General features: G+C 31.4%; 1 protein-coding gene and 2 long non-coding RNA genes across 3 annotated transcripts; all 3 read left to right on the plus strand.

The window, feature by feature from the left end:
* Positions 1 to 4,499: 4,499 nt before the first annotated feature.
* Positions 4,500 to 7,541, plus strand: LOC143076081 (uncharacterized). Its single transcript, XM_076251717.1, has 5 exons — positions 4,500 to 4,916; positions 5,585 to 5,777; positions 6,102 to 6,223; positions 6,483 to 6,569; positions 7,179 to 7,541. The coding sequence occupies exons 1-5, from the start codon at positions 4,689 to 4,691 to the stop codon at positions 7,500 to 7,502; spliced, it is 954 nt and encodes a 317-aa protein (XP_076107832.1). The 5' UTR covers positions 4,500 to 4,688; the 3' UTR covers positions 7,503 to 7,541.
* Positions 7,542 to 9,733: 2,192 nt separating this feature from the next.
* On the plus strand, positions 9,734 to 17,043 carry LOC143076083 (uncharacterized). The gene is made up of 3 exons (XR_012978526.1): positions 9,734 to 9,993; positions 12,668 to 12,764; positions 16,867 to 17,043. It is a non-coding gene; the product is annotated as an uncharacterized LOC143076083 (long non-coding RNA).
* Positions 17,044 to 18,300: 1,257 nt separating this feature from the next.
* LOC143076082 (uncharacterized) lies at positions 18,301 to 26,055 on the plus strand. The gene is made up of 3 exons (XR_012978525.1): positions 18,301 to 18,397; positions 19,917 to 20,081; positions 25,958 to 26,055. It is a non-coding gene; the product is annotated as an uncharacterized LOC143076082 (long non-coding RNA).
* Positions 26,056 to 27,060: the final 1,005 nt, after the last annotated feature.

The following is a 27,060-nucleotide window of genomic DNA, read 5'->3' on the forward strand; positions in this document are numbered from 1 at the left end:
CTTTCGGACAAATACTAACAATGAAATCAACAATATAATATTTATATTATGGTTACTAGACACACAGATGTTTTCGTTATGACTGATATAGTGTATGGTTATCTTTCTTAAGTGTATATGTTTTAAACTCCCTTGTAAGTTGAAATAAAATTTATAACAAACATAATCGTGACTTTATTGGTGTTACCATAAACGATGTTCAACTACATAGCTTTCTCTTGCTTTTCTACAAAATAATCATCTCTTTTTTTTCTACCTCATGATCATGGTACAGGTAACGACAGGTTGTATATCCATGAAAGTGTTTATGAATAAAACAAATATATTTAGTTTGCTTGTAATTTACTGATACGATAACTTTTGCTGTTTTTTGCAAATAATTTCGAAATGTTGGTCTTCAAATAACTCCAAATGTGTAGTTTTTACTTTTTATGGCGCTGCAATAGTTGTCGGGGTCAGATATTGTTTTCTATTTTCGTCATTCCGTCAATTAGTCATTCCGTCATTCCGCAACAAACCATTATGCGCAATTTTTTTATAAATGCCTTCAGATATTGAGCTGAATTTTGCTATTTTTTTTGGTATGTGTGTTAACCGTTATGTGTCACAGATCGAAATTAATGTTCGTTATGCTCTGACGTTTCCCTTAAACTTTGTCCTTAACATAGAAAATTTCTGATTAAAGAATGCAACAGTGATTGTTCCATGATATCAACAGTTTCCTTGTCGAAAAATTACAGGCTCGGTCTGGGAGATTCTGATACATGGACCAATACTCAAACAACCAGTTCATAGCACTGAAATCAAATAATTTTTATTATTCTTTAAAAGAAAGTAACTCACCTTTAAACAGGTACATGTAAAAGTTTGTAATTATCTTTTCTCAGTCCCGATGCATTTTTTGTCAATATTTGTGAGTTCGTCAATGCTAATGTAATTCATTTTTCAAAGAAAAAATGTAACGATTTTATAAGTATGTTAAGATACGATCGAAAAAAACTCATTGGTCCTTTGAATACGTGTATTCCTCAAATGTGTCATCTGGAGGCGTCCTTCAGCTGGCCCCTAAACAAATTTATATACTAGTTCAGTGATAATGGACGTCGTACTAAACTCCAAATTATTCACAAGAAACTAAAATTAAAAATTATACAAGACTAACAAAGGCCAGAAGCTCCTGACTTGGGACAGGCGCAAAAATGCGGCGGGGTTAAAAATGTTTTTTGAGATCTCAACCCTCCCCCTATACCTTTAGCCAATGTAGAAAAGTAAACGCATTAGTACTAACATTGATTTTTTCTTCATCAGTTTAAAGAATGTGTTGTTTTAAATAAAGGCAAAAAGGTGATAAAATAGTGATGAAATGGAATTTAGAATGGAAACGGAGAATTTGTCACAGCGACAGCAACTCATATAGGACAGGAAATCATGATGGTCCTACATCCTATTGATACTATGTTATATTTTCTAGTTTTGCACATTGCACACTTTCTTCAAATGTTAATGACGTATTCACACTAAATCCATTGAAATTTATCTTCCTGAATTTGAATCATAAAGGTATAGTTTCATTTTGAAACGAGGAATCGACTGTTCGCAGAATATTATTCGACTTATTATTCTCACTTACTTTTTATCAAACCTATAGTGTGTTCGTTTGGTGCGTAACTCAGAATATTTCTAAAGTCCTAAAGTAAAGGTCTGTATCAACTGTACTTAAGTTTGAACACCTAACAACTGCATTTAACTTAACCCTGTGCAAACGCATAACAATGCTGAAGATATCTAATAATACTAGAAATAGTCCCTTTACCACTGTTAAGCATCATTTTGATATTTATTGTTGATAATACTGTTGATGTTTCAAAAGCAGGAGTAGATACTTTCTTTTTTTCATTCTTTATCCAAGATCCGAATGTTTTACCCTCTATATCCCACATCCCAACTTTCTTTACAACTTATATCCCACATTCCAAGAACACATATAATTCCCCTCAATGGTGGTGTTACTGGCACAATAATTTTGTTTTGCTTTAAATATTTGGTTTAACGAATGTTATGATATATTTTTACTAGTAGAATTATTGCAAACAAACGTTTCTATTTAACACATTTGATTTTCTAATTGAACAGTTTATTCAGTATTGATGCTTAAAGACAGGAAGCATTGAAAAGTCAAATTAATGTGTCAAACAATATAAAAACCATTGAATTGCAACGTCTGAACTGTCCAATTTTCTCTTTGCACTTTGTTTGAAATTTCTAAGTTTGGAAGTACGCAAGTAATTGACTCATATCAATTAATAAGTTGTGTTTGCGCCTCTAATTTTGCCATTTGATTAGGGACTTTCTGTTTTAAGTTTTTCTCGGAATTCAGTATCTTTGTGATTTCAATTTATACACTTTTTCCCTTAGAAGAATTGTATTGCACAACAGTGTTTTCAGGATCGAAATACAATCTAAGCTCTTAGAACATAAACTCAGTAAGCACACACCAATTTATGAACACAGTTTTTGTATGACACATTTACGCCTTCTTCGTTGATATACATATTGTTACCAGATCAGATAATTATCAATAAAAATCTAATTTGGTGGTTTTTTAACCTTAATTGGGTTCATTATCAAAAAACAAAATCTTAGATTTATTCTTAAGCAATATTGATGCATATAATATTTTCTAATAGCAATATTCTGTAACAAAATGTTTAAATGTATAGATATAAATACATGGCAAATGTTTTATGCTATATCCTTAACTGGATTATTTGATACAGCGCCATTTAGCGTTACATGAAAATATGTCTATTCTATTTCAAAGATGTAGAAAAAAATCCTAGAGAATTAATTTGCAATGTTTCATAAAAGTAAATCAAACATTACAATAAACTCAATCATCATATTTCTATCAGTAAATTACTCTTTCATGCAGGTAATATAAATGCAAAGTACCTATTTATTTTCTCATTAGTCTACCATTTAATATTACATTGGGAGAGCAGTCCCTGCTGACGTTTTCGTTCTTGTTGAAGGTTCTTCTTTATAAATATTTCAATAATTTTCTCCTTTTGAAAGCAATAACATATGAGTTAAAACAATATCAATATTTGACTGTTCAATATTAAATTATGAAATGTGTTAAGCTGTTGCAATTATATATCAATTTAATTATATATATAGATCTACCACTGTATCGAGTGTGATAAGATAACTATCCACTCGAGACAGTTTAATTTTCAAATTTAAAATGCAAAGCTCGTCGAGCGTTGTAGATATCTAAAATTTAACTGGTGAGAGAGATACAATCGTAAAGCAAAAGAATTAGAGGTGGAATCTGTTTCTCTTATATTTTCATGCGATATGCACATAGAATAAATCTTGTTTTTCGGATAATCTGTAAAAATATGTTTTCTTTTTATGTCACGTCGTCAGACATGGTAGCCTTTTTCATGACGTCACAATAGGAAATTCAGAGAAAAGCAAGAAAATCTGACGTCATAATTCAAATTTGACCAATGAAGAGCTAACATCAAACACCACACGTTGACTAAATAAAATAATCAACAGGTCAGGAAAAGGGTAAATCGCGTGAGAATTAGAAAATACATTTGATAAGTCTACATTCAAGTATATCTATATGACTTTCAATATAACTAAAATGTTATAATGAATGAAGTTATATATCTATTATATATGTAGGACTCAAATCTATGGCGGGTTCCAAATCTATGGCGGATTCCTAATCTATGGTAAATATGACGTAATGCCGTCTCAAATCTATGGCAGGTTTTGTTTTGTCCAAATCTATGGCAGATTTTAAAATCGCCTATTTTTCCGCGAAAAAGAGTTATTTATAACGTCACAATCAAATAACGCCATATGACGTCGCTACCGCCGCCGATTTTGAAAATGGCGGAACCCATGAATACCATTCCAGATGAAGGTTTTCAATTAGCAAAGGAAAAGAAGAAGCCGGTTTCAAAGGACCCTAATCCAGAAGCGTTTTGGAGGGACTATGGCAAGGTAGTGTCAATTTGCAAATTAAAAGCAGAAAATCCGAAATGGGGGTCAGCAAAAATAATTAAGTTTTGCACGGAACAGTTGAACGACAGAATGGTTAGAAAATATTTGGAAAATTATTTCTATGATTTGACTTCAAATCATTTGTATAAAAAAAGTGTTGACCTGGCTACTCCTCATAGGAAATGTCTTTTAAAGGAGGATTTAATTAACTTAGTTAAAAAGAATCATGCATTAGATCACAGAAAATCTCACAGCATTTATGAATCTATAAGAAGATTTGTTTTCCCAGTTGTAAGGGAAAACGTGAAGCTTTTATTCGATCTTTACGTGGATTGTGATCAATGTAAAAGTGCTATATCTTTACCCAAAACAGAAAGAACAAGACGCCCTATACCAGCAACTTATCCAAATTCAAGATGGCAAATTGATCTAAAGAAGATGCCACCTCATAAAGGATTTCAGTACATATGTAACATTGTTGATTGTTTTTTTCAAGATTTGCATTTGGTCAAGCATGTAAAACTAAAAGTGCTACTGAAATAAGCAAAGTGGTACTTAGTTACATTTATTTATATGGAGCTCCACGCATTTTACAGTCAGACAATGGAAAAGAATTCCGAAATTCGAATCTGAAAGAAGTTGTAGACCAATTTGACACAGTCCAAATGCATGGTAGACCATACCATCTTCAAAGTCAGGACAGAGTGGAGCGTTTTAATCGTACACTGACTGAGTATTTCAGAATCAAAATGTCAGAACGTTCAAACTGGTCTGATCAACTTCCTGAGTTTTATTATGCATATAATAACAGGCTAAACAAGGCCACACGTCCAAAGACTCCATACCAGCTGTTTTTTACTATACCAAATTTTGCTGTGCCGCTTGATGATCAGGTATTTACTTTACTTTGTTAAATGTATTGAAATTACTATTTTGGAAATTAAAAAAAAAATTATTAAAAAGTTTGTCTTTGTGTTATACCGAATTCTTTTAGTAATTATGTCATTAACAGAAGTATTTGTTTATTATTATTTTACGGCTATTCTGTGTCAATAACTTGTATAAGACCGTAGTATGTGTCAATAAACTGGCTACTGCAGTAGGCTGTATCAATTAGCCGTATAGTCAATGTACCGTCTGGGACCGTTGGCTGTGTTAATGCGCATTCAAGTATTATAGATTGTGTTATGTGCACTTTAGCGCCTTAGTTTGCAAATGTACTATTTTTAGCCGTAGGCTTTGTTAATGTTACTGTGTCATGTGCCGTTTAAAAGTTGTAAAAATATGCATTCTAGTTTGTGTAAATAAACTATCCTGAGACGTGTTTTACGGAAAATGTTTATTATTCATATCAGTTTTTGTTTTTTTTTAACTTGCAATTGAGGTAGTTTTTTTTACATTATAGTCATATATATTTCTTTAAAAATTCATAACTTGTCGAATGCCATGAAATAAAAACAAACCAATAAAACAGCGGGTTTTTGTTCATACCAAAGAAATTGAAAATTCTTACTTATTATAAAAACAGCCTTTACTTTTGAACTCACCTTTGTATTTACAGGTACCTTATGCTTCTCTTACTAAAGAAGAAAGAGACTTTTTAGAGCATGCCGAGTTAGATGTTGATGAAAATGAGTCAGAGGAAGAACTTCCAGAAGTAATTGTTGATGTACGACACTCATCCTTAACTGAGGCTTCAGATGGAAACCAAATCGCCAGTACACATCATAATGAAGAAGAACTCACTTTACATGGTCAGTTTTAAAAACATACGAATAACTTTTTACTTAAAACTATCGTCCTGTACATGCATGAAGTATTTGCCACTGGACGTTTAGCGACAACAAACAATCAATCATTAATTAAAAAACTTATAAAGTTTAACATATAAAATTTAATTTATAAATTTATTTGTTAAAACAAGGAGGTATATTATGTTAGTTATACGTCCTTGGTTAAAAATAAATACAATTACTTGTTTTACATGTGATAAAAATCAATGCAAATTTAACACATGCCTAGCTATATTTAAGTTAGAATTTTATATTTTTTAATTATTTTTTGTTTTTATTTTGCAGAGGCGATGAACATTCTAGACGATGGCGTAAATGAAGAAAATGGCAATTTACCACCAGATTGTACACAGGAAGATGATTTTGTAGTGCCCGAACCATCATTTTCACAAACTGCTATTTTGCAAGTATGTATGTTAAGCCTGGTGCATTACTTTGTTTATAATTTTCAACACACGCCCCAAAAAAGTAGGACAAAAATAACACATTAGATCTAAATAGTATGTTGGGTTTTTTTTTTAAAAGAAAAACACATATTGTGGTATGAGTTGCCGTACGGATTAGACGAATATTTTTACATGTGTATTAATGTATTATTTGTTTAGTGAAATATGAAGTAATAAATTGTGAACAAAATAACACGAAATAATATGTCTTTTTTTTTAGGAAAATGTTAGTCCATACTACAAACAAATGTATCAGAGAAAGTTTTATAATGAGCAAAATAAAGAAAATGTACAAGTTCATCAACAGGTATGTGATTTTGTTTGATTTTTTTTAAATGTCCTATATCTTTCACTTTGTTCCTTAGTAGTGTGTTGCTTATTATGCTGATGTATAGAATAGGCTTGTAACTGTATGATGTGCTTTTTAAAATGTTATTCTTATATCATTAAAATTTATGCATTTGATAGAAATCTTTAAAAATGTTGCGACTGCACGTTTACATTTACATGTATTAAACTTTTAATAATGCTAAACCATTGAAATGAAGATGTGAAATATGAATTTTAGCTTGTTTTGTAGGGTTATTACTAGTATATTAACTTTTTTTTAAACTGCTTCACTTTGCATGGATTTTTTAAACCTATAAATCATTAAACGGCATTGTTTTTCATCGTTGAATTATGGTTTTTCACTAGTAATTTGTTGGGGCCATTTATAGCTTGCTGTTAGGTGAAAACCTGTAAATTTATAAAAGTTTAATTTTACAAATTGTGACATTGATGGAGAGTTGCCTCCTTGTCACTCATACCACATCTTCTTATATATATTTAGATGTACTTTTATTTATTTAAATTTTGATGTGACTCAGTCAACATATACTTTTTGTTTATTCTTATGGACTATATTTTCTTTTAGAATGTGAATCAAAAACAGTTACCGGTATTTAACACAGGACTCACCGATTTTTATAGACAAATTCACCGGGAAACACTGTCAGCTTTTCCACTAGAGCAGTTTTCCGATGGTTTGAGGAAAGACATTGCCTACTATCCGGAAGAGGGACACCATGTGATGTACAGGCCAAATCCTGCGATGAATAAAGGCACCGCAGTTTTTAGTACAGGATATTTTAGGAAAGGGGTCATAGACTCAATTTCAGCTTCTACTGCTGGAAAAGTGTATAAAGTAACAGATCAAATTACAGGATACAAATTTGATTTAAATCGCAATCAAATATAAAAGATGTGATCAGCTGAAAATAAATAGCATGTAAAGAGTCAAAGTGTTTATTTTTTTGTACAAACAGAAGCTGCTTTCTTGTTGTTTAATGACTTACTATTTGGTTAAATGTATTGGTTAAACATGAAAATCCAAAGAGTATAAAATGCTTATGTTTACTGGACACATCATTTCAAGATCATGAAGTCTTTCTTAAGCTTTTTCAATTGTACCGGTAATAAAATTTAGTTACTATAAAAAAGAAGATGTGGTATGATTGTCCAAAAGAGACCACATTAACAACTATAGGTCACGCAGAAAAATCACGACAAAAAACCAATATTGTTTTTTAAAACAACTATAGGTGATCACCGTTTCGCCTTCAACAAAGAACAATGCCCATACTGAAAAGTTAGACTAAACATACAAAAAAGGAAGAAGTGGTATGATTGCCAATGAGACAACTCTCCACCAGAGACCAACATTACACAGAAATTAGTAGCTATAGGTAACTGTACGGCCTTAAACAATGAGCAAAGCCAATACCGCATAGTCTGCTATTAAAGGCCCCGAAATAACAATGTAAAACAATTTAAACAAGAAAACTCACGGCCTTGTTTATATAAAAAAAAGACAAAGAAATATGTAACACATAAACAAACGACAAACACCGAACTACAGGTTCCTAACTTGGGACAGTCACGTACATACATAATGTGGCGGGGTTAAACATGTTTACTTAGCGAGATCCCAACCTTACACTACAGTACGATATAAAAACTAACTATGAAAATACAGGCTTAACTTATCAGATGGACAAAAATACAAGTAGGTTCATTTCACTAGTTTATACACTCTCTTTTGTGTAATCTATTTACAAGTCATTGGTCGTGTAAAGGTACTGCATTATTTTCCGTTTGCACAACATTTGCAATAGATCTTATAACAGTTATCTCTTAATTAACAAAATCCGCCATAGATTTGGAATTTACAAAATTTACCATAGATTTGGAATGTAAAAAATCTGCCATAGATTTGGGATGGCATGACGTCATGATTAGAAAATTTAAAAAACAACTTGCCATAGATTAGGAGTGTAAAATTTTCGCCATAGATTTGGGATGACATTACGTCATATTTACCATAGATTAGGAATCCGCCATAGATTTGGAACCCACCATAGATTTGAGTCTTACATATATATTGAATAATGTTTTCTTATAATGTTATTCAGATCATTATAACCTCTCCCCGAATTTAATGCGCCTATTGGAAATTATCGCTAGATTTGATCTGCTTTCAATATCTCCATTAAGTCTTTAATGTTGTTTTAAAAAACATCAAATATAACAGGCTGGTGCTTGTATACACGATAATTGCACTTTGTCTTCAAAAGGCTCATCTGTGTCGCTCAAAAAAAAACACTTTAAATAAAAAGATAAATGTATGTTGAACATTGAGGACCCAAAATTATGAACGGTCATGTTAAATACATCTAAGATAATCTTAAACCCAGTATTGAAAAAAGAAATACGGTATTGTTAATCAATTGGAATGATTTCCCCCATTGTGTCTCAAATGGTATGAAAAGATACAAGGTGGAAGAATACTCATGACATTCTGTAATTTTGTTTTATACAATGTTTTTTTTTAAACGAATGAGAAGATGAATTTAACAATACTTTGGTCATTGGATTTTATGAATCAATAAACCATTGAAAAAGTTAACTCGTTTTTTTTTATAAAGTCCTGGAAATGAATGTTATAAAATATTCTATCAATAACATTTTAATGCAACGCAAGCGTTTCTAAGTAACTCAATTATTCATATGGCGCATTATGCATAATTAATGCTTTTAATAGAAAGCATTTAATGTATCGCCATACTCTCGTTCTGCACCTATTTCTGGCCCTTAGAGGTTTAACTTCTTATTATCCACTTACTCGTGAAAAAGACTAATTGGTTCGATGTAATGTTTGATATGATAATTTAGTACCCTAATGGTATATCAATATATATGTTAATTCTGATTATACATTTTCAGTACATGTACTGGAGTCTCATTATTTTCACAAGAGCAGAATATATCAGATTGATACTCCCGAATAAACTTTATCAAGTTTTAATTAATGAAAAACAGATAGTAGTATGGACATTTCGGTAGCATTGTTATCAATAGTTTTGTTTATCTTAATTTCTTATGAACATTGCGAGGCTTTTTTGGAAGATGTTTGCGACAAAGACGATGTTGAATGCCAGCATCCAAATGATAGCACCATCCGCGGTCATTTACAGCATGGCAAAAGTAGCCGAAAGAACGTCATACGTAGAATTCGAAATATGAGCTTGTTGCAATGTGTCAAAGAATGTTTCTTGACATCTGAATGTACGGCCATTAATTATCGAAAGAACTGGAAACTATGTGACGCAGTTGGAGACATAAGTGATAATGATCAACCATTGGTACATGAAGATGGTTGTATTTACAGTGAAATATCAACCTGGTCTAAGGTAATATTGCATACAAAAACAAATAGCAAACTTATTACAAGGTTTTTGCACTATCATGACGATAGCAAATTATCTCTAAATGAAGACACACTAAAAGAAAAAAACGTGCACAAAATATATTTTATTGTACGGATGCGAATAAGCGCCAAATATTTTTTTTTAATATTTCTGCCTATGTTTGCGTTGTAACTCAAACCTTTGCGAATTAACGCAAACCTTTTCGAATTAACGCAAACCTTTGTTTTATCTAATTTCTTATTTAAGATTCAAAAGAAGCAGCAGTTATAAATGGAGGAGGCTACATACATTAAAATGTATCTTCCTTTGCAAAGACAAATGCTTGAATATTTAGAACATATTGACTTATAATGAGTAGGATGGTCTTATTAGAAGGCTTTTGCACTATGACAAGTGATCTATGACATAGATATACTCTGGAAGTGAAAAATCGTGAATGAAATATCTTCTATTAAATGATATGAATAAATCAACCCTGAGACGGATAAATCTGCATATGCAATACTGGTGACGTTGTCCTGTTGAAACAAATCCGGAGCTCTGTTGTTTTTTTAACAGGGTCAATACGGATAAACAGATTAATACTTACACAGTGTGATTTATACTTCCTAGCTAATAAATATTAAGTAGATAGTACTTGGACGAAAAATCAGAAATTGCATCTGACTATGTTGACAAAAACATCGGGAATGCGAAAAGACAAATTCAGTTATAAATTTCTGCATTTTCTTCAACTTTAAGTTAACTGTAAGTTGCTTAATTTAGTTGAAGAATAACAATCATTTAATAAAAGTGTTATGAACTGGCTGTTTCTGTATTGGCCCTATTATAGATTCCTGAAGAGCTGTATTGGCTAACCTCCAATTTATAACAGGGCCAATACAGAAACAGTCAATTAAGGTTCATCTGAAGGAATTGAAAAACATGGCCGTTTTTAAATCCAAAAATGTACTATGACTACAGACAAACTGATGCATCTGCGAAAGTTTTAAGGCATGGCAGGATCTATGTATATAAAAATTATATGAAGTCTATGTTTCACAAAATTAATTACTTACCTGTATTTTGACGTGCATTTTTTCAAATCTGCAGAAGATAGCAAAATAAACAAACACGTGCACACGAGTTTCATTTGATACAATCCACTCAGTTACACAGTTTATATCACCTTTTGTTTACAAGTGTCTATTGTCCATCTATTAAAATCTATTTATCTAGGTCCATCCATGCCTTAAAACTTTCGCAGGTGCACATATTTGTCTGGACTCAGAGTAAAATTTGTGGTGTAAAAACGGCCATGTAGCCACAAAAGTTATGATAAACCTTTATATAAACACTATTTCATTGTCCTATCATTCAAAAAATAGAAATGAGTACTACAATTGAAAGATAAATTTGAATACTCAACCATTATTTTACTCTAAAATTCAATAACAGAATGTATACTTAATTAAAAAACAAAAATCTAAATTTTCAATTCTTGAATATTTTGAAAGAGTTTTATGTTGCTCATCTGATGATATAAGAATCATAAAAATATTCTGATGAGATATTATTGACAATATAACAACTATCAACAAGGGTTTAAAAGATGCAGATGCATCTTTAGTTTACCTGAATACCTTTTTTTATATCAACCTTCTTTTGATCTTTATGTGTGAACACACCAAATGTAATTTAAGGGCATTATTTACAAATCATGAAACGAAAAGCACCTAACAAATAGAAGTATAATTAAATCCTACTAATAATAAACATCATTATATTGGAATTTGTTTAGAACGATAATTTTCATTGTTAGTGGACAAATAACATTTAGGAGTTAGATTCCACGTTCTGTAAGTCCGTAACTAAGGAAAACTACAATTTTGAATTCCGATATTTGTTTGGTATGTAATGTTTTTTAAATAAATAATATTCTTTTTGTCAATATTGAAACCTTATAGAACCGTAGGAAAAGTATAAATACATTTAGCGTTAATGTCTGCCATTGAGATTTTACTGATGACGTCACATTGTTTAGATAGAAAAACTTTTTTATTTAAAGCGTTTTAAGCCAAAACATTTACTTCAAATGGATTTTTTTTAATATGTGTCATTAGAATAGAGATCACAGTATAGTTTTGTAAGCTTGGCCCTCGTAAAACTTTACTGTCGCAAATATCCGTTTACCTAAATCCGACACGTGTCGTTAAGCAAACTCAATTTGCGACAGTAACGTCTACGGTGTACGATGGCAAAGTTTACAATAAAACACAGTTATCTCCTATATATCCATTATAAAGTTTTCGTGTTACTGAATGCAATTTCAAAGTATCTTACATGTAAATATGAAATTATGCAGTCCGGTTATCTAATAAAGGATGCTGTACTATATATATATTGTATAAAAATATATCATACAAAATTCATTAATACACGATACTGTGCTTTATCGAGGACAGACGAATGTGCTTTTTTATATATATATATATATATATATATTTATATATATAACTCACCCTACCCCTTTTTTCCGACGAGTTTATTATTTCAAAAGGACGACAAAACAACGAAAATTATTTCAGGAAATGTCTTTTCAATATTATGTCAATATTTTCGGGAAAAAATACTTTATTCGCTGAAGATATTAACATGTCATCTTAAACTTTAACAGTCTTTCGCGGGAGTTTGTGCAGACCATAACTGTGCCACAGGAAAGAAGTGTGTAAAAGATCGAGATTCAAACAGAGGATTCACTTGTATTTCTGCTTGTAAGTCAAAATAAATGTCTGAATCCAGGAACATTAGATAACATATTTGAATGTCTAAATCTAAGGAATTAAATAAAATATTTGAATGATTATGTAGTCGAAATGCACGTTTAATGAACCAAAGCATCCGGTTTCTCTGATGAGCTATTATTATTATTAATATAAACAATACAGCAACATTTAAGCTATAAACATATCATGATATTATCAGCTTAATCGACAAAACCAGTTTAGCTACTTTTAACGAGACTTTCAAAATGTATTAAATTTCAAAATATAAAACATCGTGCCATGTACATTTAAAGTTTACTGTGTATGACATTATCTGGAATATGTATAATTTCCTGCTTTTCCTGGCTTTGTCAGTTAGTTTTAATTTTACGAGTTTGTTTATCCCTTTTTTTGGTCTTTTGTCCCTTTTTATAAACTTACAAACGGATATATCCGGGTTGTCATCAGATACATGCTTGATGATAATTGTTTTACATGCCATAGTATTATTTGGAAAGCAAATAAGCTAAACAGATGTGAAAATATCAACCGCCAAATATGTGTATAAAAAAAATTAACACAAATTGTTAATTTCTTGTTTAGGGAATACTCAAATTTGTATGATATGTTATTCTTACCAGTTAAATACTCATGCCTGAACCATTTGTAAATATCGAAAATCAGATTGCATAATACCGATATCTAATATATATAAAGAAATGTATATCCATGCACTGCAAATCATGTAGCGGATGATGTCAATTAAAGACACATATTAAAAAAATATATATACGACTTTAAAACTTCTCTTTTCTCATTAGCTAAAGCATAGGGACTCTTCTTGGATAAAACATTTTATTAACCACCAGGAAAATGAGAGTTTAACATAATATTACGATCAGATAATGTGTACATATTTTTTTTTATCATGCAACGACAATAGCGTAGGTTTATGATACCATTCGAATTTTTCTGTTCCTTCTCTTTTTATTTGGTATTAATATTTTTTAATAGTTGATTATTTTAACTTGTAGTGTTTGCAACTGCCAAAGCAGACAATAGATTAATAGATTTAGTATAAAAATAAGGAGCAGTTAAAAATCTTCAGCAAATACTAGAAAATTGGAATTAGATAAAAAGTAATATAAAAAAAGAACAAGTGTTTACTTTTAATACCAGTTGATATATATATATAGATTCTACCACTGCATCGATTTACTACAATAGTTCTACATTCGAGACAATTCAATTCACGAATTTAAAATAAAACTGTCAAGAGTGGGGAAATTACCTTTAACACAAGACTTGGATGACAGAATCTGTTTCTTTTATGATTTTTCGACGATATGAAGACAAATATAATCGTTATTTTTCAATGATCTACAATTAGTTATCAAAGGTACCAGGATTATAAACGATGAGTACTTTATAAAAAATGTCAGTTTATTTTCGATTGATGAGTTTGACTGTCCCTCTGATATATTTCGTCCCTCTTTTATATGTATCATGAGTAAAGTCATCAGATATTGATTAAATAAAAAACAATCAACAAGTCAGGACAAAGATTAATCGTCTAGTGAACAATCGTAAACCTGGGATTGTTATATTTAAATTATTATACATTTTCCTGCTGTCCGGCTATCATTGTTTCATGATTGAAATAACTTGCAGGAAGATATAAGTACTAGAAATAATTATAGATTTTATTGAATGAAAAATAAATCGAGCCAGAAAAGTATTTGTACATTGCAAACGTTTTGAAAAAGCGAAACAATAAAAGTAAAAAAAACTCGGTTAAATCGGCTACAAAAAAAGCTTTCCAAGGCTTTGCTGTATTTCTCTCATAATATAGTAAATATATTTTATTCAGATATTTTTTTAAAGAATTATATGAAATAGTCTTGTATAAGTTTATTTTATCGTTCCATGTAATGGTAAGTGTGCGTTATATCTACATTTATCTACACGTGAATAATAGAAAAATCACAAAAATACGGAACTTCGACGACAATTCAAAACAGAAAGGCTCTAATCAAATGGCAAAATCAAAAGTACAAACACATCAAACGAATGGATAACAACTGTCATATTTTCTTATTTAGAAAATGGTGGCTTGCACCTGGTTTTATTGCAAGCTTGACCTTCATTGTATGACAGTTGCATCAAATTCCATTATATTGTAAACGATGCGTGAACAAAACAAACAGACATAACAGGTAAAAACCTCGAAAATAGGGGTACAGTAGTTTAAAACACTGTATTATAATCTCAATCACTAAAAAAACACACAAATATGTAACAAAGAAGCATAAAATGTCATATAGACCAAGTAAAATAGCCAAATTAAAGACAAGAATACACAAATTTTCAATAGTAAAATAAAATAATGACGGCATGTATACAGAGCCACGTCATATATGTATCAAAGAAACATAAACATTAATTTAGACACAGCACATAACAAAAACGAGAAACAATCATTCAAACATGTTATACAATACCACGAGTATCTAAATCATAATAAACACAAACAGATATTTACCACAAGTATCTAAATCATAATAAAGACAAAACAGATATTTACCACAAGTATCTTTATTACAATAAAAATAAATTATTTACCACAAGTATCTTAATCATAATAATAACAAACAGATATTTCCACAAGTATCTTAATAATAGTAAAAACAGACAGATTTTTAGCACAAGTTAAATATATTAGACATAGTAGATTAAACAAGTTTTTCTCTCTAAATTCATAGACCATGAAATAATCGATGATTCTATGTAAAAAAAAATATTTTTAAAATAATAATCATCACAGATTATTATGTAGTATTAGCTTTCATTTTATTATCAAAATCACCACAAATAAGAATTTTCCATCGAATCAAACCTATCTGTAAAGCAACTTAAACAACAAGTTCTAAGAGTTGGTATTGCTTTGTTTCATAAAAAGAATGGCCAACGTAGATACAAGTATATTGTCTTAGTGAGGGACACATCTTACTATAAAAAGTATCACTCTGATTCAAAAAAATGATTATCCGAAACTGGCATTATCATGATGCTTGATTTCTTAATTGACAACATATTTGTCAAGTTACGTTCGGAGGACGTGTTTTTCAACAGTTTGTCGGCATTACAATGGGAACCAATTGCGCCCCTCTTCTTGCAGACCTGTTTCTTTATTATTATGAGGCCAACTTCATACAGGAACTTCTTAGGAAGACTTTCCACTATAAAGATGACGTTCTTTCACTAAATAATTCAAAATGTGGTGACTATGTTGAACACACCTATTCCATCGAACTAGATATAAAGGATACAACAGATACAGTTAAGGCGGTCTCATATCTTGACTTACATCTAGAAATTGACAATGAGAGCCGATTGAAAACAAAACTTTACGACAAAAGAGATGATTTCAGCTTTCCAATTGTGAACTTTCAATTTCTAAGTAGCAACGTTCCAGCAGCACCTGCATCCCCAATTGACACGATATTCCGTGCTTGTATTTCCTATCATGATTTTTCTTGATAGAGGGTTGCTGCTCACAAGAAAGCTATTAAACCAAGAGTTCTAATTGGTGAAGTTGAAATCATCCCTTCGTAAATTTTACGGACGCCATCACGAGTCGGTTGACCGTTATTGAATAACCGTTTCACAAATGATATCGGATATGTTCCGTGCGTCGTAACAACAACCCCTTTCCTTTCATGAATGTGACCTACCGAATGAGCCTATTTACCGGATTTGTTATAACATAAGCAACACGACGGGTGCTTACTCTTCCGGGGCACCTGAGATCACCCCTTGTTTTTTCATGGCGTTCGTGTTGATTATTCTTTAGTTTTCTATGTTGTGCGTATATCCGGATGCGGGCTTATTTCACTGTGTTGAAGACTCATTTTTATTCTGTTTCTACTCTTTGGTCGGGTTGTTGTGACACATTCCCAATTTCCATTGTCAATATCATATATAAGAGCGATTCACGATTAGCAAAATTATAGTATATCCCGTCACCTCTAAATTTAACCCTGTTAGTATCATAAATATTACAAGCTCATACATGTGATAATTTATGTCCAATACGCCTAACTGTTTGCAGACTGTGAAAGATCCCTGCCAGAAATACAAGATGCTGTTTGCACAGAAACATTTGGGTCATATAGAAACCTCGGCACTGGAATAAGTTTTAAATGTAAAGATGGACTTGCTTTGATAGGACGTCCATTTGCTGTTTGTACGGAATATGGAAAATGGAAAATTCTGTTTTGTTGTATAGAACCCGGTAAATTCATCTTATTTTTAATTTAGTAATAATCATTTGCATTTGAGAATCAAAAAATCAATACCAATATATACACAAACGAATAACAGAATGAATAAAACATACGGAAAAAATTAATCTATATATTATTCAAGCTACTAAATAGACTCCAAGAAGGCACACGAACTGTCATAAATGAAGGCAACAGTAATTTCCCGTTGTTAATCGATTAAAATCCGAATCAATACAACAAACTTTTAACAACGGAGCTTGACAGCGTGGATGGACAAGGTTGATAAAGGCAACAGTAGTATACCGCTGTTCGAAATTCATAAATCGATAGAGAAAAAACAAATCCGAGTTACAAACTAAAACTAAAAGAAACGCATCAAATATAAGAGAACTACGAACATCTTCTGATATACATGGAGCATATCATGCCAGCATGAGTGGGACAGGGTAAACATCTCCTGGTATACATGGAGAATATGTCATATGAATCCACCCTAAGTCAAAATGTCACGATGAATTTTTTTTATGTACTTTTGGTATGTTCTGCCACATTTATTAACATGTACCTGTCTATTTATCTTGTTGTTAATAGTAACGGATATACAAAAATAATGATACGCTATTTATTTTTCATTAAAACACTTTTGATTTGATTTTCATGTCGGAAGCCTCGAAACCACGTGACTGTACTGGTATACCACGCGGCTGTAGATCTGGTGTTTACCAAATTTATCCAAGGCCTTCTATTCAGTTCGATGTCTATTGTGAAATGGATACAGATGAGGGTGGCTGGACAGTAAGTTCCTAATTAACTGACGCATGCGCTGTATGACTAGCCCGCATTGTACACTTTATTCTATAAACCACATGATAGTCGATCCTGTCTTGGCTTACTAAAGATAAAGATATATCATGAAAGGAAGTCATAAGAGGATCAAAGAAAATAGATGTAATTGTATGTCATCATACGGTCTATAACATATATAAATATCTACTAAAATAAATTAAGGGATGTAGGTGTATACTTAATATTTTATGTTATGTAAAATTAAGGAATACTTTCTACATAAATAAGTCGCCTATCAATGCCAACAGATTTTTTTCGCCATGAAAATCAATTTCTTCAACATGCACGTCCCTTTTTTATATTTGAAAAAAGTAAAAAGTACACACACACACACTGTTCATATTTCAAAATATAAAACGTAGGAAAATTCAAAATATATAAACAGATTCTCTAATTATGTTTATCATATCTAGGTAATCCAAAGGAGACTAGACGGCAGTACAAAATTTTACAAAGGATGGACAGCTTATGAAGAAGGATTTGGGAATCTTACACATAATTTCTGGCTAGGTATATTACAATAAAGATTCTCAATAGGTTCGGAAAAAATCAACAATATCATGCACGAAAATAAGTAAAAAGACGAAAAGACAAACAAATATTGATTTAAAGTACACTGGAAACTAAAAAAATATGATTGATAAATAAAAAAAAAAAAAAAAAACATTTGAGGATCAATAAATTAAATGGTGTTACAAATGTCAGACTTTCTCACTATTTGTTTTAACTCATATTTATCGATCTTTCGAAAAAGCAATATTATGTCTGGTATTTTACGTTATGAATTCATTAATCCAATTTATATGGATTGTGTTTTGTTAATCGCGAGCGTCATGACAACCACTTCAATTTTCATTTTGATGAACCTGTTTGATGGTCTAACGACTACGAAATCCAAAAAGTTACCAGTTAATACACATGTCATAGATGGCAGGATTAAAAAAAGTAATTCAGTCTTGCGTTTCGTCTGCAACAGATTCATCCGTAACGCTGGAAACAAAAAAGTTTAAAAGGCAATATGCGTACAAATTGGAAAGAATTGAGGACATAGAATACCAAATGTGTTTTGCAAATAGAGCTCAGCTAATCTAATCCTTCGTTGCTGAAATATTCAAATTTTATAACTGTTAATCGATAATTATGACCATATCTATGATAACTCATATCAACACAGACGTGCTGACTACTCGGCTGGTGATACAAGGATTTTCATAATTATCTATAAATTTGGTCTATTTTCGTTCAGTATTATCATGTAATAAAGTTATTTTGAGCCTTTTTAAAGAATATAGCGATATGTTAACTCGGTCTTTTGGTTATATTCTTTACATACACTCCTTTGTGATTGATTGTACCGGATTAACGATTTTTCTTGATTAATAATGTGTTCGATTATCATTATAAAGTGGGTTACATGAAACTAGATTTTATGTAGAACTTTTTTCAGTAGCGTGGATAATGACAAAGATATCCATATGTTAAAAAAATTTAACTGATATGTTTTTATCACTTGTTGTTATAGATACATTTGTTGCTTTTAAGTAACACAGACTTCAGTTTCTCACGATTTGTTGAAAGCATCGACGAAACCGATTGCTACAAAACAAAGTACTGATTTAAAATTTCATCTAATATTCTCTTTATCTTAACCTCTAAACCAGACCTTATCAAGCAAAATAGTCTATTTGCCAAATGTTGATTTAATTATATTATTTCACACTTTTAACCAAAGTAATTGTCTTATATTAATGCAGATCATGAAATTTTTAACATGATTTATTGGCATGTTAATCATGCATTAGTTAAGAATAATTGCAGATATCAAAAGGTTTTAGCGTAAGAAATATTAAATGTAATTGATCATAAAAGATTTGAAAAACTATATTTCTTCTTTTTGGTAGTTCTTCATTGTCAATGAAAATGTATGTCCTCCCTCAGAAATAAAACTTTAAAATGCCTTCTTATTACCAGATCAATTATGGATATCAGCAAGTATACTAATGATCGAGTAATTTATAATAATTTTCAGGAAATGCAAACATTCATGCAATAGTCGCAACTGGTAATTATCAACTACGAGTAGAGCTAGAGGATTTTGAAGAAAATACAGCTTGGGCGGAATACACTAGATTCTACATTGGAGACGTCTCAACAAACTATAAATTGGAAGTAAGCGGCTACGAAGGAACTGCCGGTGAGTCTCAGTCATTCTTTTGACTTTTGTAGTCTGGTAAAACAAAAACTTAAATCTGAAATAATTTGTACACTTAAGAATATTGTTTCTAATGTAGAAAGCTCAGATAGAGTAAACTCACACGGGACGATTATAAAGAATCTACTGTATGATGACTTTTGTGAGAGTAATTGCCCATATAAGATGAATTTTATCCTTTTTTTTAATATTTTTAAAATAGACGGAAAGATATTTTTTTAATTAAAGGTCAGCGAGACAAGATCTACAATTAAAGCCACTTGTCTCAAATAATCAGTCGAGTTTTGTGTTTTTGACTATTCACTTTTAAAAAATATGTAGATAAAAGAAACTTTAAAAAGCAAAATTCTTCTTTAAGTTATTGCATTTTTTAACAGAAAGATATGTTTTAAAACGTATCATTTATCAGTAGGACAATAAGACAGGATCTATAAAAGAGATAAATTGTTGAAATTGTCAGTCGACTCGTTATTCATTTCTTGTCCTCAAATGACGATTTTTAGCAAATATTTGTGTTATTGTCTATTCTATTGAATAATATGATTTAAAAAACATATCGGCTACATGTATACTTTATTTGCAAATAGACCTAGCTGAATGACATAGACTCTTTTGATCCTCTGATTATACTTTTTTCTGAGGTTGTGTTTTCCCATGATAAGGGGTTAAGAATGAGATATGTTGTTGAGTTTATATACATGTAGACAAAACCTTTGGATTCATTGATAGTCGTTTGATACACATTTTCCTAGATTTCTTTGGTGAATGACAACTTTTATATAGTCTTGTATGCAGACTTTGGATAAACAACGAATTTAAATATCCACAATTTGCAAGTTTTCCCTAATCCACAAAAATTGATACCCATGAAAAGAAATGAATCCACAATTTATATTTAAAACAAAAATGTACCAATTCACTTTGTTAAGTGTTATTAATGCCAGATTTTTTATAAAATTGGCGAGTAGTTTTCTCTGAATTTCATATCATTAAAGTTCTGATTACATGTGTTTAATCTGTATAAATCTTTTACTATTCTTGTTTCTTATTCAACAACAATCGGTTGCATATAGGTTTGATTCAGATTGGGTGTGTAACGTCAAATCAAGCAGCAAAGTTGTTTATTTTTTTAAAGAAAGAAGTTATGTGTACATTGTTTATAAAACTTAGGGAAGCGTTTGAAAATAATTGCAGTTAACAATTTGCATAATACATATTTGAAAACTAAGAATATATTTCAATGAATCATGGTCTTATTTTAAACTCCAGAGAAGCAATGACCTTACATTAATCTGAGTTCAGTTTAAAGACCGGGTCTAGGATATAAAGAGAGACACATCATGAAAATATTTGACAGGGTTAAGAAGTACGAAGCATTAAACAAAATTAATTATTTTTTTATTTATTTTTTTTTACTTTTCAACTTGTACAGATGTCAGAATATGGTTAGATAAAGCCAAAATGTGAGAACATAAAATAACTCACAATAAAGATATTTTCAATTAAAATCCTGAAGCACAGTTTTTTTTCAAATTCGAATTCCTGTGATTGACAAGTAGGAGGAGATATCCATTACAACAACTTTCTGTTTATGTTTTACAACGAAAGAAGCATGCTACATGTAGCTTTATTATATTTAATCTAAAGCATGCATTTGTGAATTAAGAATCTACTAACACATTGCAGGGGATCAATCAATTATATTATCCTTTCAAAGTTTCAGAATATTGACATTGTTTTTATCTGTTGTGCCAAGTTATGTTTAAAAATAAATGTTAAATACCAAACAAATGTTACTTTGATATTTATGTAATTTAGTAATTTATGTAACTATACCCAGAGGTGGTCCATATACGTAAGAATTTCTGAATTTCGATGCCATCCTCCTTCTTGTTTTAGGAACCACTTAGGCATTCTATCTCTTTTGTGCCAAGTGTAATTTTTGAATTTAGGGTCTCTTACAAGAGCAGCCTGTATCGCATTTAATATCTGTCATCCTGAAATATCATTGTCCAGAAATATTTGTACTTTTCTTTAGGCAAACTTTGATTTCTTTGATGTCTCTCTTGAGTTTCACTTTCCCACTCCATTAGTCTATTGTTTTAACTAGTATGCAAGGTTTGCAAAAATGAAAGACACATTCCTCACATTATTGGCCTTGTTCTATGATGCATTGGTTTTCTTCAATTCCATCTCCTCTCTCTTCAAGTGCAATATCACCAGTTCGTGTGGACATAGTTGTAACATTTGCAACCTCATTGACACTATCTACTTAATTTACATATCAATTGTAATATTTTAATAAACTGTAAATTTTTGTTCTTCAGTGACAAAAGTGCTATTTTGTCAAGTGTAAACTTTATGCTATCTAATTTACACGACTTGACCTTTCATCAAAATGTAACAATAAAAAACAATATTTTTACATCCAAAGCTAAGCACGAAATACCTTGGATATCAAATTCCCAATGTTTTGTACACCTCATATTATAATAAGGTACCTACAAAGTGATATCATTTATATTTTATGTTTTACAATAAACGATTTTACATACGGAATAAAAACTGACATGATGAATATGTTTAAAACATATTTAAAATACGTTTAGGAGACGTAGCATCTGTAACGTTGTGCAAATTATGTTCAGTACTCCTTTATAATCCACTTTCAAATAAAGGGAGGCTTTCATGTAGGGCAGTGCATGTTTCTTTACGCTTTATTATGAATTGTGTTCAATTCTTACTGCCCCACTCCCTATAATTCCATTTAGAATAAATGTACATTGCTATAATGTAATGGTTAAATTATCATATCCAGAATATGATAACTAGGATTTGTAGATAAAAACAATCCCCTGCAAAGGCTCAACGATTGTCAACTGTTTGCATAAAGATGAAGTAAATAATCTTCAGGGTGTATAATATCACGTTACATTAGTTACTTTTAGTATCATTGACTTGCTATTGAAATGGAAAAAAAAACGAAATTGCCACCTTGCTTCAAAATTTCGGTTCCTGGAGAGGACAGTAAAAAGCAATTAATACTTTCAAGGTTACAAAAAGGTCGGACTATACTTGTGCAGCAACTAAATCGCCTTGTATATAATGCTGATATCTTAGAGAAGTTCTTAAACTGTTTTCTTCTTGACCACAGTAGACAATCCTCAAAGTCTTTGACAACGTTAAATTTAATACAGGTGGAGAACAAAGTATTCCTAACAGCTTAAACTTCACTCCAGAAGGTCATCAAAGTTGTAGAAAATGAAGCCAACATTAGTATACCGCTGTTCAAAGGTTATAAATCGATTGAGAAAAAACGAATCAGGGTTAAAAACTAAAACCGGGATAACACTTCGCCTATAAGTGAAAACCAACGAAACAACAGAAACACCACAGTGAAATAAAAAAAAAATGATATTACAACATACATAAAACGTATTTAGATTAACCACTCTTCCATTTTGAATGAGCATTTCAGCATGAAGAAATTGACACCAAAAGGACATCTAGCTGCAGTGCGTTTTAATGGTGACACTGATCATGTTAAACATCATTCTATTTCATTATCGTCGTCTCCTCATTTACCTAACGGTGAATACTTAGCAAACAAACTTGAAGACATTTTATGGATATATTTGTATTGGAATGTTACCAGTGCACTACAACAGATTTGCTAATACTGCAAAAAATTTGGCATATCAACAAACAAACACAGCAATGCATGTTTCAAAGATACAATCATCATATAGAACTTCAATACCCACCGGATCTACCATTACTTGGATGGGTAAGATGTTCAAGTAAATGTTCATTCGCATGACCGAAATTTGAATATTAACAAGATGGTAAAAGGCGAAGGAATTACAACAAATCAGAATGATCCATAGCATGCCATTTACAAAATTAAAGTTGCAATGAAAATAGAATCTGCGGGGCCAATATATTAAAAAGAAAAGTCCTGATCTGCACAACTAGAGGACAAGGTGGAATCAGTTGCCACACATTTTCATTGGGCCAATAGAAATTGTGAGGAAAATCCAAAGGAATTAAAGGATGTATTGCTAACTATTGCTATTTTGTGCATTTTTCCTTTGATATTTTTTTGTGATAAATTTTCATATCATGCTACTCGCTTGAGATGGAAAATTATCGCTAAAAACTAAGAAGGCATGTGGCGTTGCTAATGAAATTTACATGAAATTGACAACCTCGTCATAGGTAAATTAGTGATAAACAGATTATCATTGGTCATCTCAACTTGATTGCTTTTCTCGCTTTCTCTGTACCAGCTCAAGCGAGAAAATCAATCTCGTTGAGATGATCAACGATAATACATAAATATTGTGGAACATTATGATAATAACCACTAGAAGTGCCATCCTGATTACAAACTACTAACCTAAACGGATAGTTATTTCAATATCAATTGCTGAAAAACTTCTCGTAGGTGTTATACGGAAATCTTCAATTTAAACCCTCCCTGAAAATTTTGTGTTAGCCAAAGATATATGTTATGTTGCGAGCTTTAACAATACTAAGAACATGTTCCAAGATTAAAATAAATGCTTTTATTAATGACAATTGCCAAGCTTGAAGTCAGATGCTGTAAGGGCGTAAAATTTTCTAGGTCATCCCCGGTCTTTAAACAAGTTTGTGTGATATTTAAAATAGATGCAGTTAAGTCGGCCTCATATCTTGACTTACATCTAGAAATTGACAATGAGGGTCGGTTGAAAACAAAACTTTACGACAAAAGAGATGATTTCAGCTTTCCAATTGTGAACTTTCCATTTCTAAGTAGCAACATTCCAGCAGCACCTGCATACGGGGTATATATCTCCCAATTGATACGATATTCCCGTGCTTGCATTTCCTATCATGATTTTCTTGATAGAGGGTTGCTGCTCACAAGGAAGCTATTAAACCAAGAGTTCCAAATGGTGAAGTTGAAATCATCCCTTCGTAAATTTTACGGACGCCATCACGAGTTGGTTGACCGTTATGGAATAACCGTATCACAAATGATATCGGATATGTTCCTTACGTCGTAACTTCAATCCCCTTCCCTTTCCTGAATGTGACCTACCGAATTAGACTATTTACCGGATTTGTTATCACATAAGCAACACGACGGGTGCCGCATGTGGAGCAGGATCTGCTTACCCTTCCGGAGCACCTGAGATCACCCCTGGTTTTTTGGTGGGGTTTGTGTTGTTTATTCTTTGGTTTTCTGTGTTGTGTCGTGTGTGCTGTTGTTTGTTTGTCTTTTTCATTTTTAGCCATGGCGTTGTCAGTTTGTTTCAGATTTATGAGTTTGACTGTCCCTTTGGTATCTTTCGTCCCTCTTTTAAACCTGATAAACTACTTTTATGCACGTGAGTTTATATTGAACAAGTTTTTGTTGTTTAAATACTTGATAAGACTATTTTAACTACTTGAGTTCACTTTAAATCTGTTTTGGTGTTCGTACTTTGTAGACATGGCAAAATCTTTTTTTGCGACGATCGTTTGCGTAATTGTTATTAAATAGACATTAGAAAACGCATTCATTGGGTATTCGTTTCATTCTATACCTTTTTGGATAATTGGCATTCAGATTGTATATTTGAACAAGATGTAATACATGCAATATTAATGGAATCATGGTACACACCACACTTTGCAACACTTTGATCACAGTTATGGAACTCTGTTTTGTCATCATAATTGATTTTTATTACGTCATTGCAACAGTAAATTCATCCTTTGCTAAATTCTAACAGATTCCTTTTTACTAAAATGGGCAAATTTTGATTGATTACTGTATGAAAAAAGTACACAAAATATACTGAACTAACATACTGTGTTTATTTATCTAGGAGACAGTCTGCAATCCCATAGCGGAAGTATGTTTTCTACGTACGACAGAGATAATGACAAACATAAAACCAGCTGTGCAGTTATGTATAAAGGAGCATGGTGGTACACGGCATGTCACGTTTCAAATCTTAATGGAGCTTACTTGTCAGGGGTAACAAGCACTTTTGCTGATGGCGTGATATGGCAAGGGTGGAAAGGATATTATTATTCTTTAAAATCATCAAAACTAATGATAAAGAAATTGTGAACGACCAGCGTTATAAAACACACTTTTGGTAGAAACAGTCATAGACTAGTGTTTTAATGTTATCATTTTAAATTTTTAAAACCATCGTAAGAAGGAAACCTCGTGAAAGGTGTCTCCTTTGCTGATGTAGTAATACGGAAGATGTGAAAATGACAATTTTCGTCCTCAAATGATTAAAACAATATGATTACAGAACTTTCTTCAATTCCGCAGATTTTGATAAACATTTATAAACTTTTGGTATAAAGTAGCCGCTTTCAATGTCTGTTGATCACACCTATTTTATTTGAAAATTATTAAAACAGTATTTTATTAATTTCTGTACATATATCTACATGCATGCACGTACTTAATATTTTTTTTAGACTTATATTTGACTATCAGAGTTTTTTTTCCGTTTATCTACCGTAATATCCTTCAGATGTACCCTTCTGATAGTTTTTTTCACTTTGTTTGTATTTTTAATAAAACATGATAAAATTCATGCATGTTTTTGTATTTCCCCATTATCCCGGGCTAGAACATTCAGAACTCAATCCTACCTTTCTCAAACTATGACACAAATACTAGCGAAAAGTTCCTTTTTCTACATCTTCCACTTCTATAATTTTCTTCCAGTTCGGCAAGGTAAATATAAGTTACAATCCGTTAAGCCTTCCCTTGAAATATATCGTCGGCTTCAGACTTTGATCGATCGATTGACCTTCACAACAATAGGATACTTCGCTCAAGAATAACTTCCAAGCGTACGAATTTCTTTGAAAATAAGCAAAAGCAAATTCATTTAAATACCGCAAAAGCATTTTTCTAATACAAATATTCTTGTTACAGTGGAATCGAACTTTGACCTATTTA

Source organism: Mytilus galloprovincialis, chromosome 5 (assembly GCF_965363235.1).
Source record: "Mytilus galloprovincialis chromosome 5, xbMytGall1.hap1.1, whole genome shotgun sequence".
NCBI classification, from domain to species: domain Eukaryota; kingdom Metazoa; phylum Mollusca; class Bivalvia; order Mytilida; family Mytilidae; genus Mytilus; species Mytilus galloprovincialis.

What these genes read in the sequence shown, in the direction of transcription:
- LOC143076081 (XM_076251717.1), top strand. Translation starts at nt 4,689, where the DNA reads ATGCATGGTAGACCATACCATCTTCAAAGTCAGGACAGAGTGGAGCGT. An exon ending in AGAAGAACTCACTTTACATG is followed by an intron (nt 5,778 to 6,101) that starts GTCAGTTTTAAA and finishes TTTATTTTGCAG; the next exon opens with AGGCGATGAACATTCTAGAC. An exon ending in CACAAACTGCTATTTTGCAA is followed by an intron (nt 6,224 to 6,482) that starts GTATGTATGTTA and finishes CTTTTTTTTTAG; the next exon opens with GAAAATGTTAGTCCATACTA.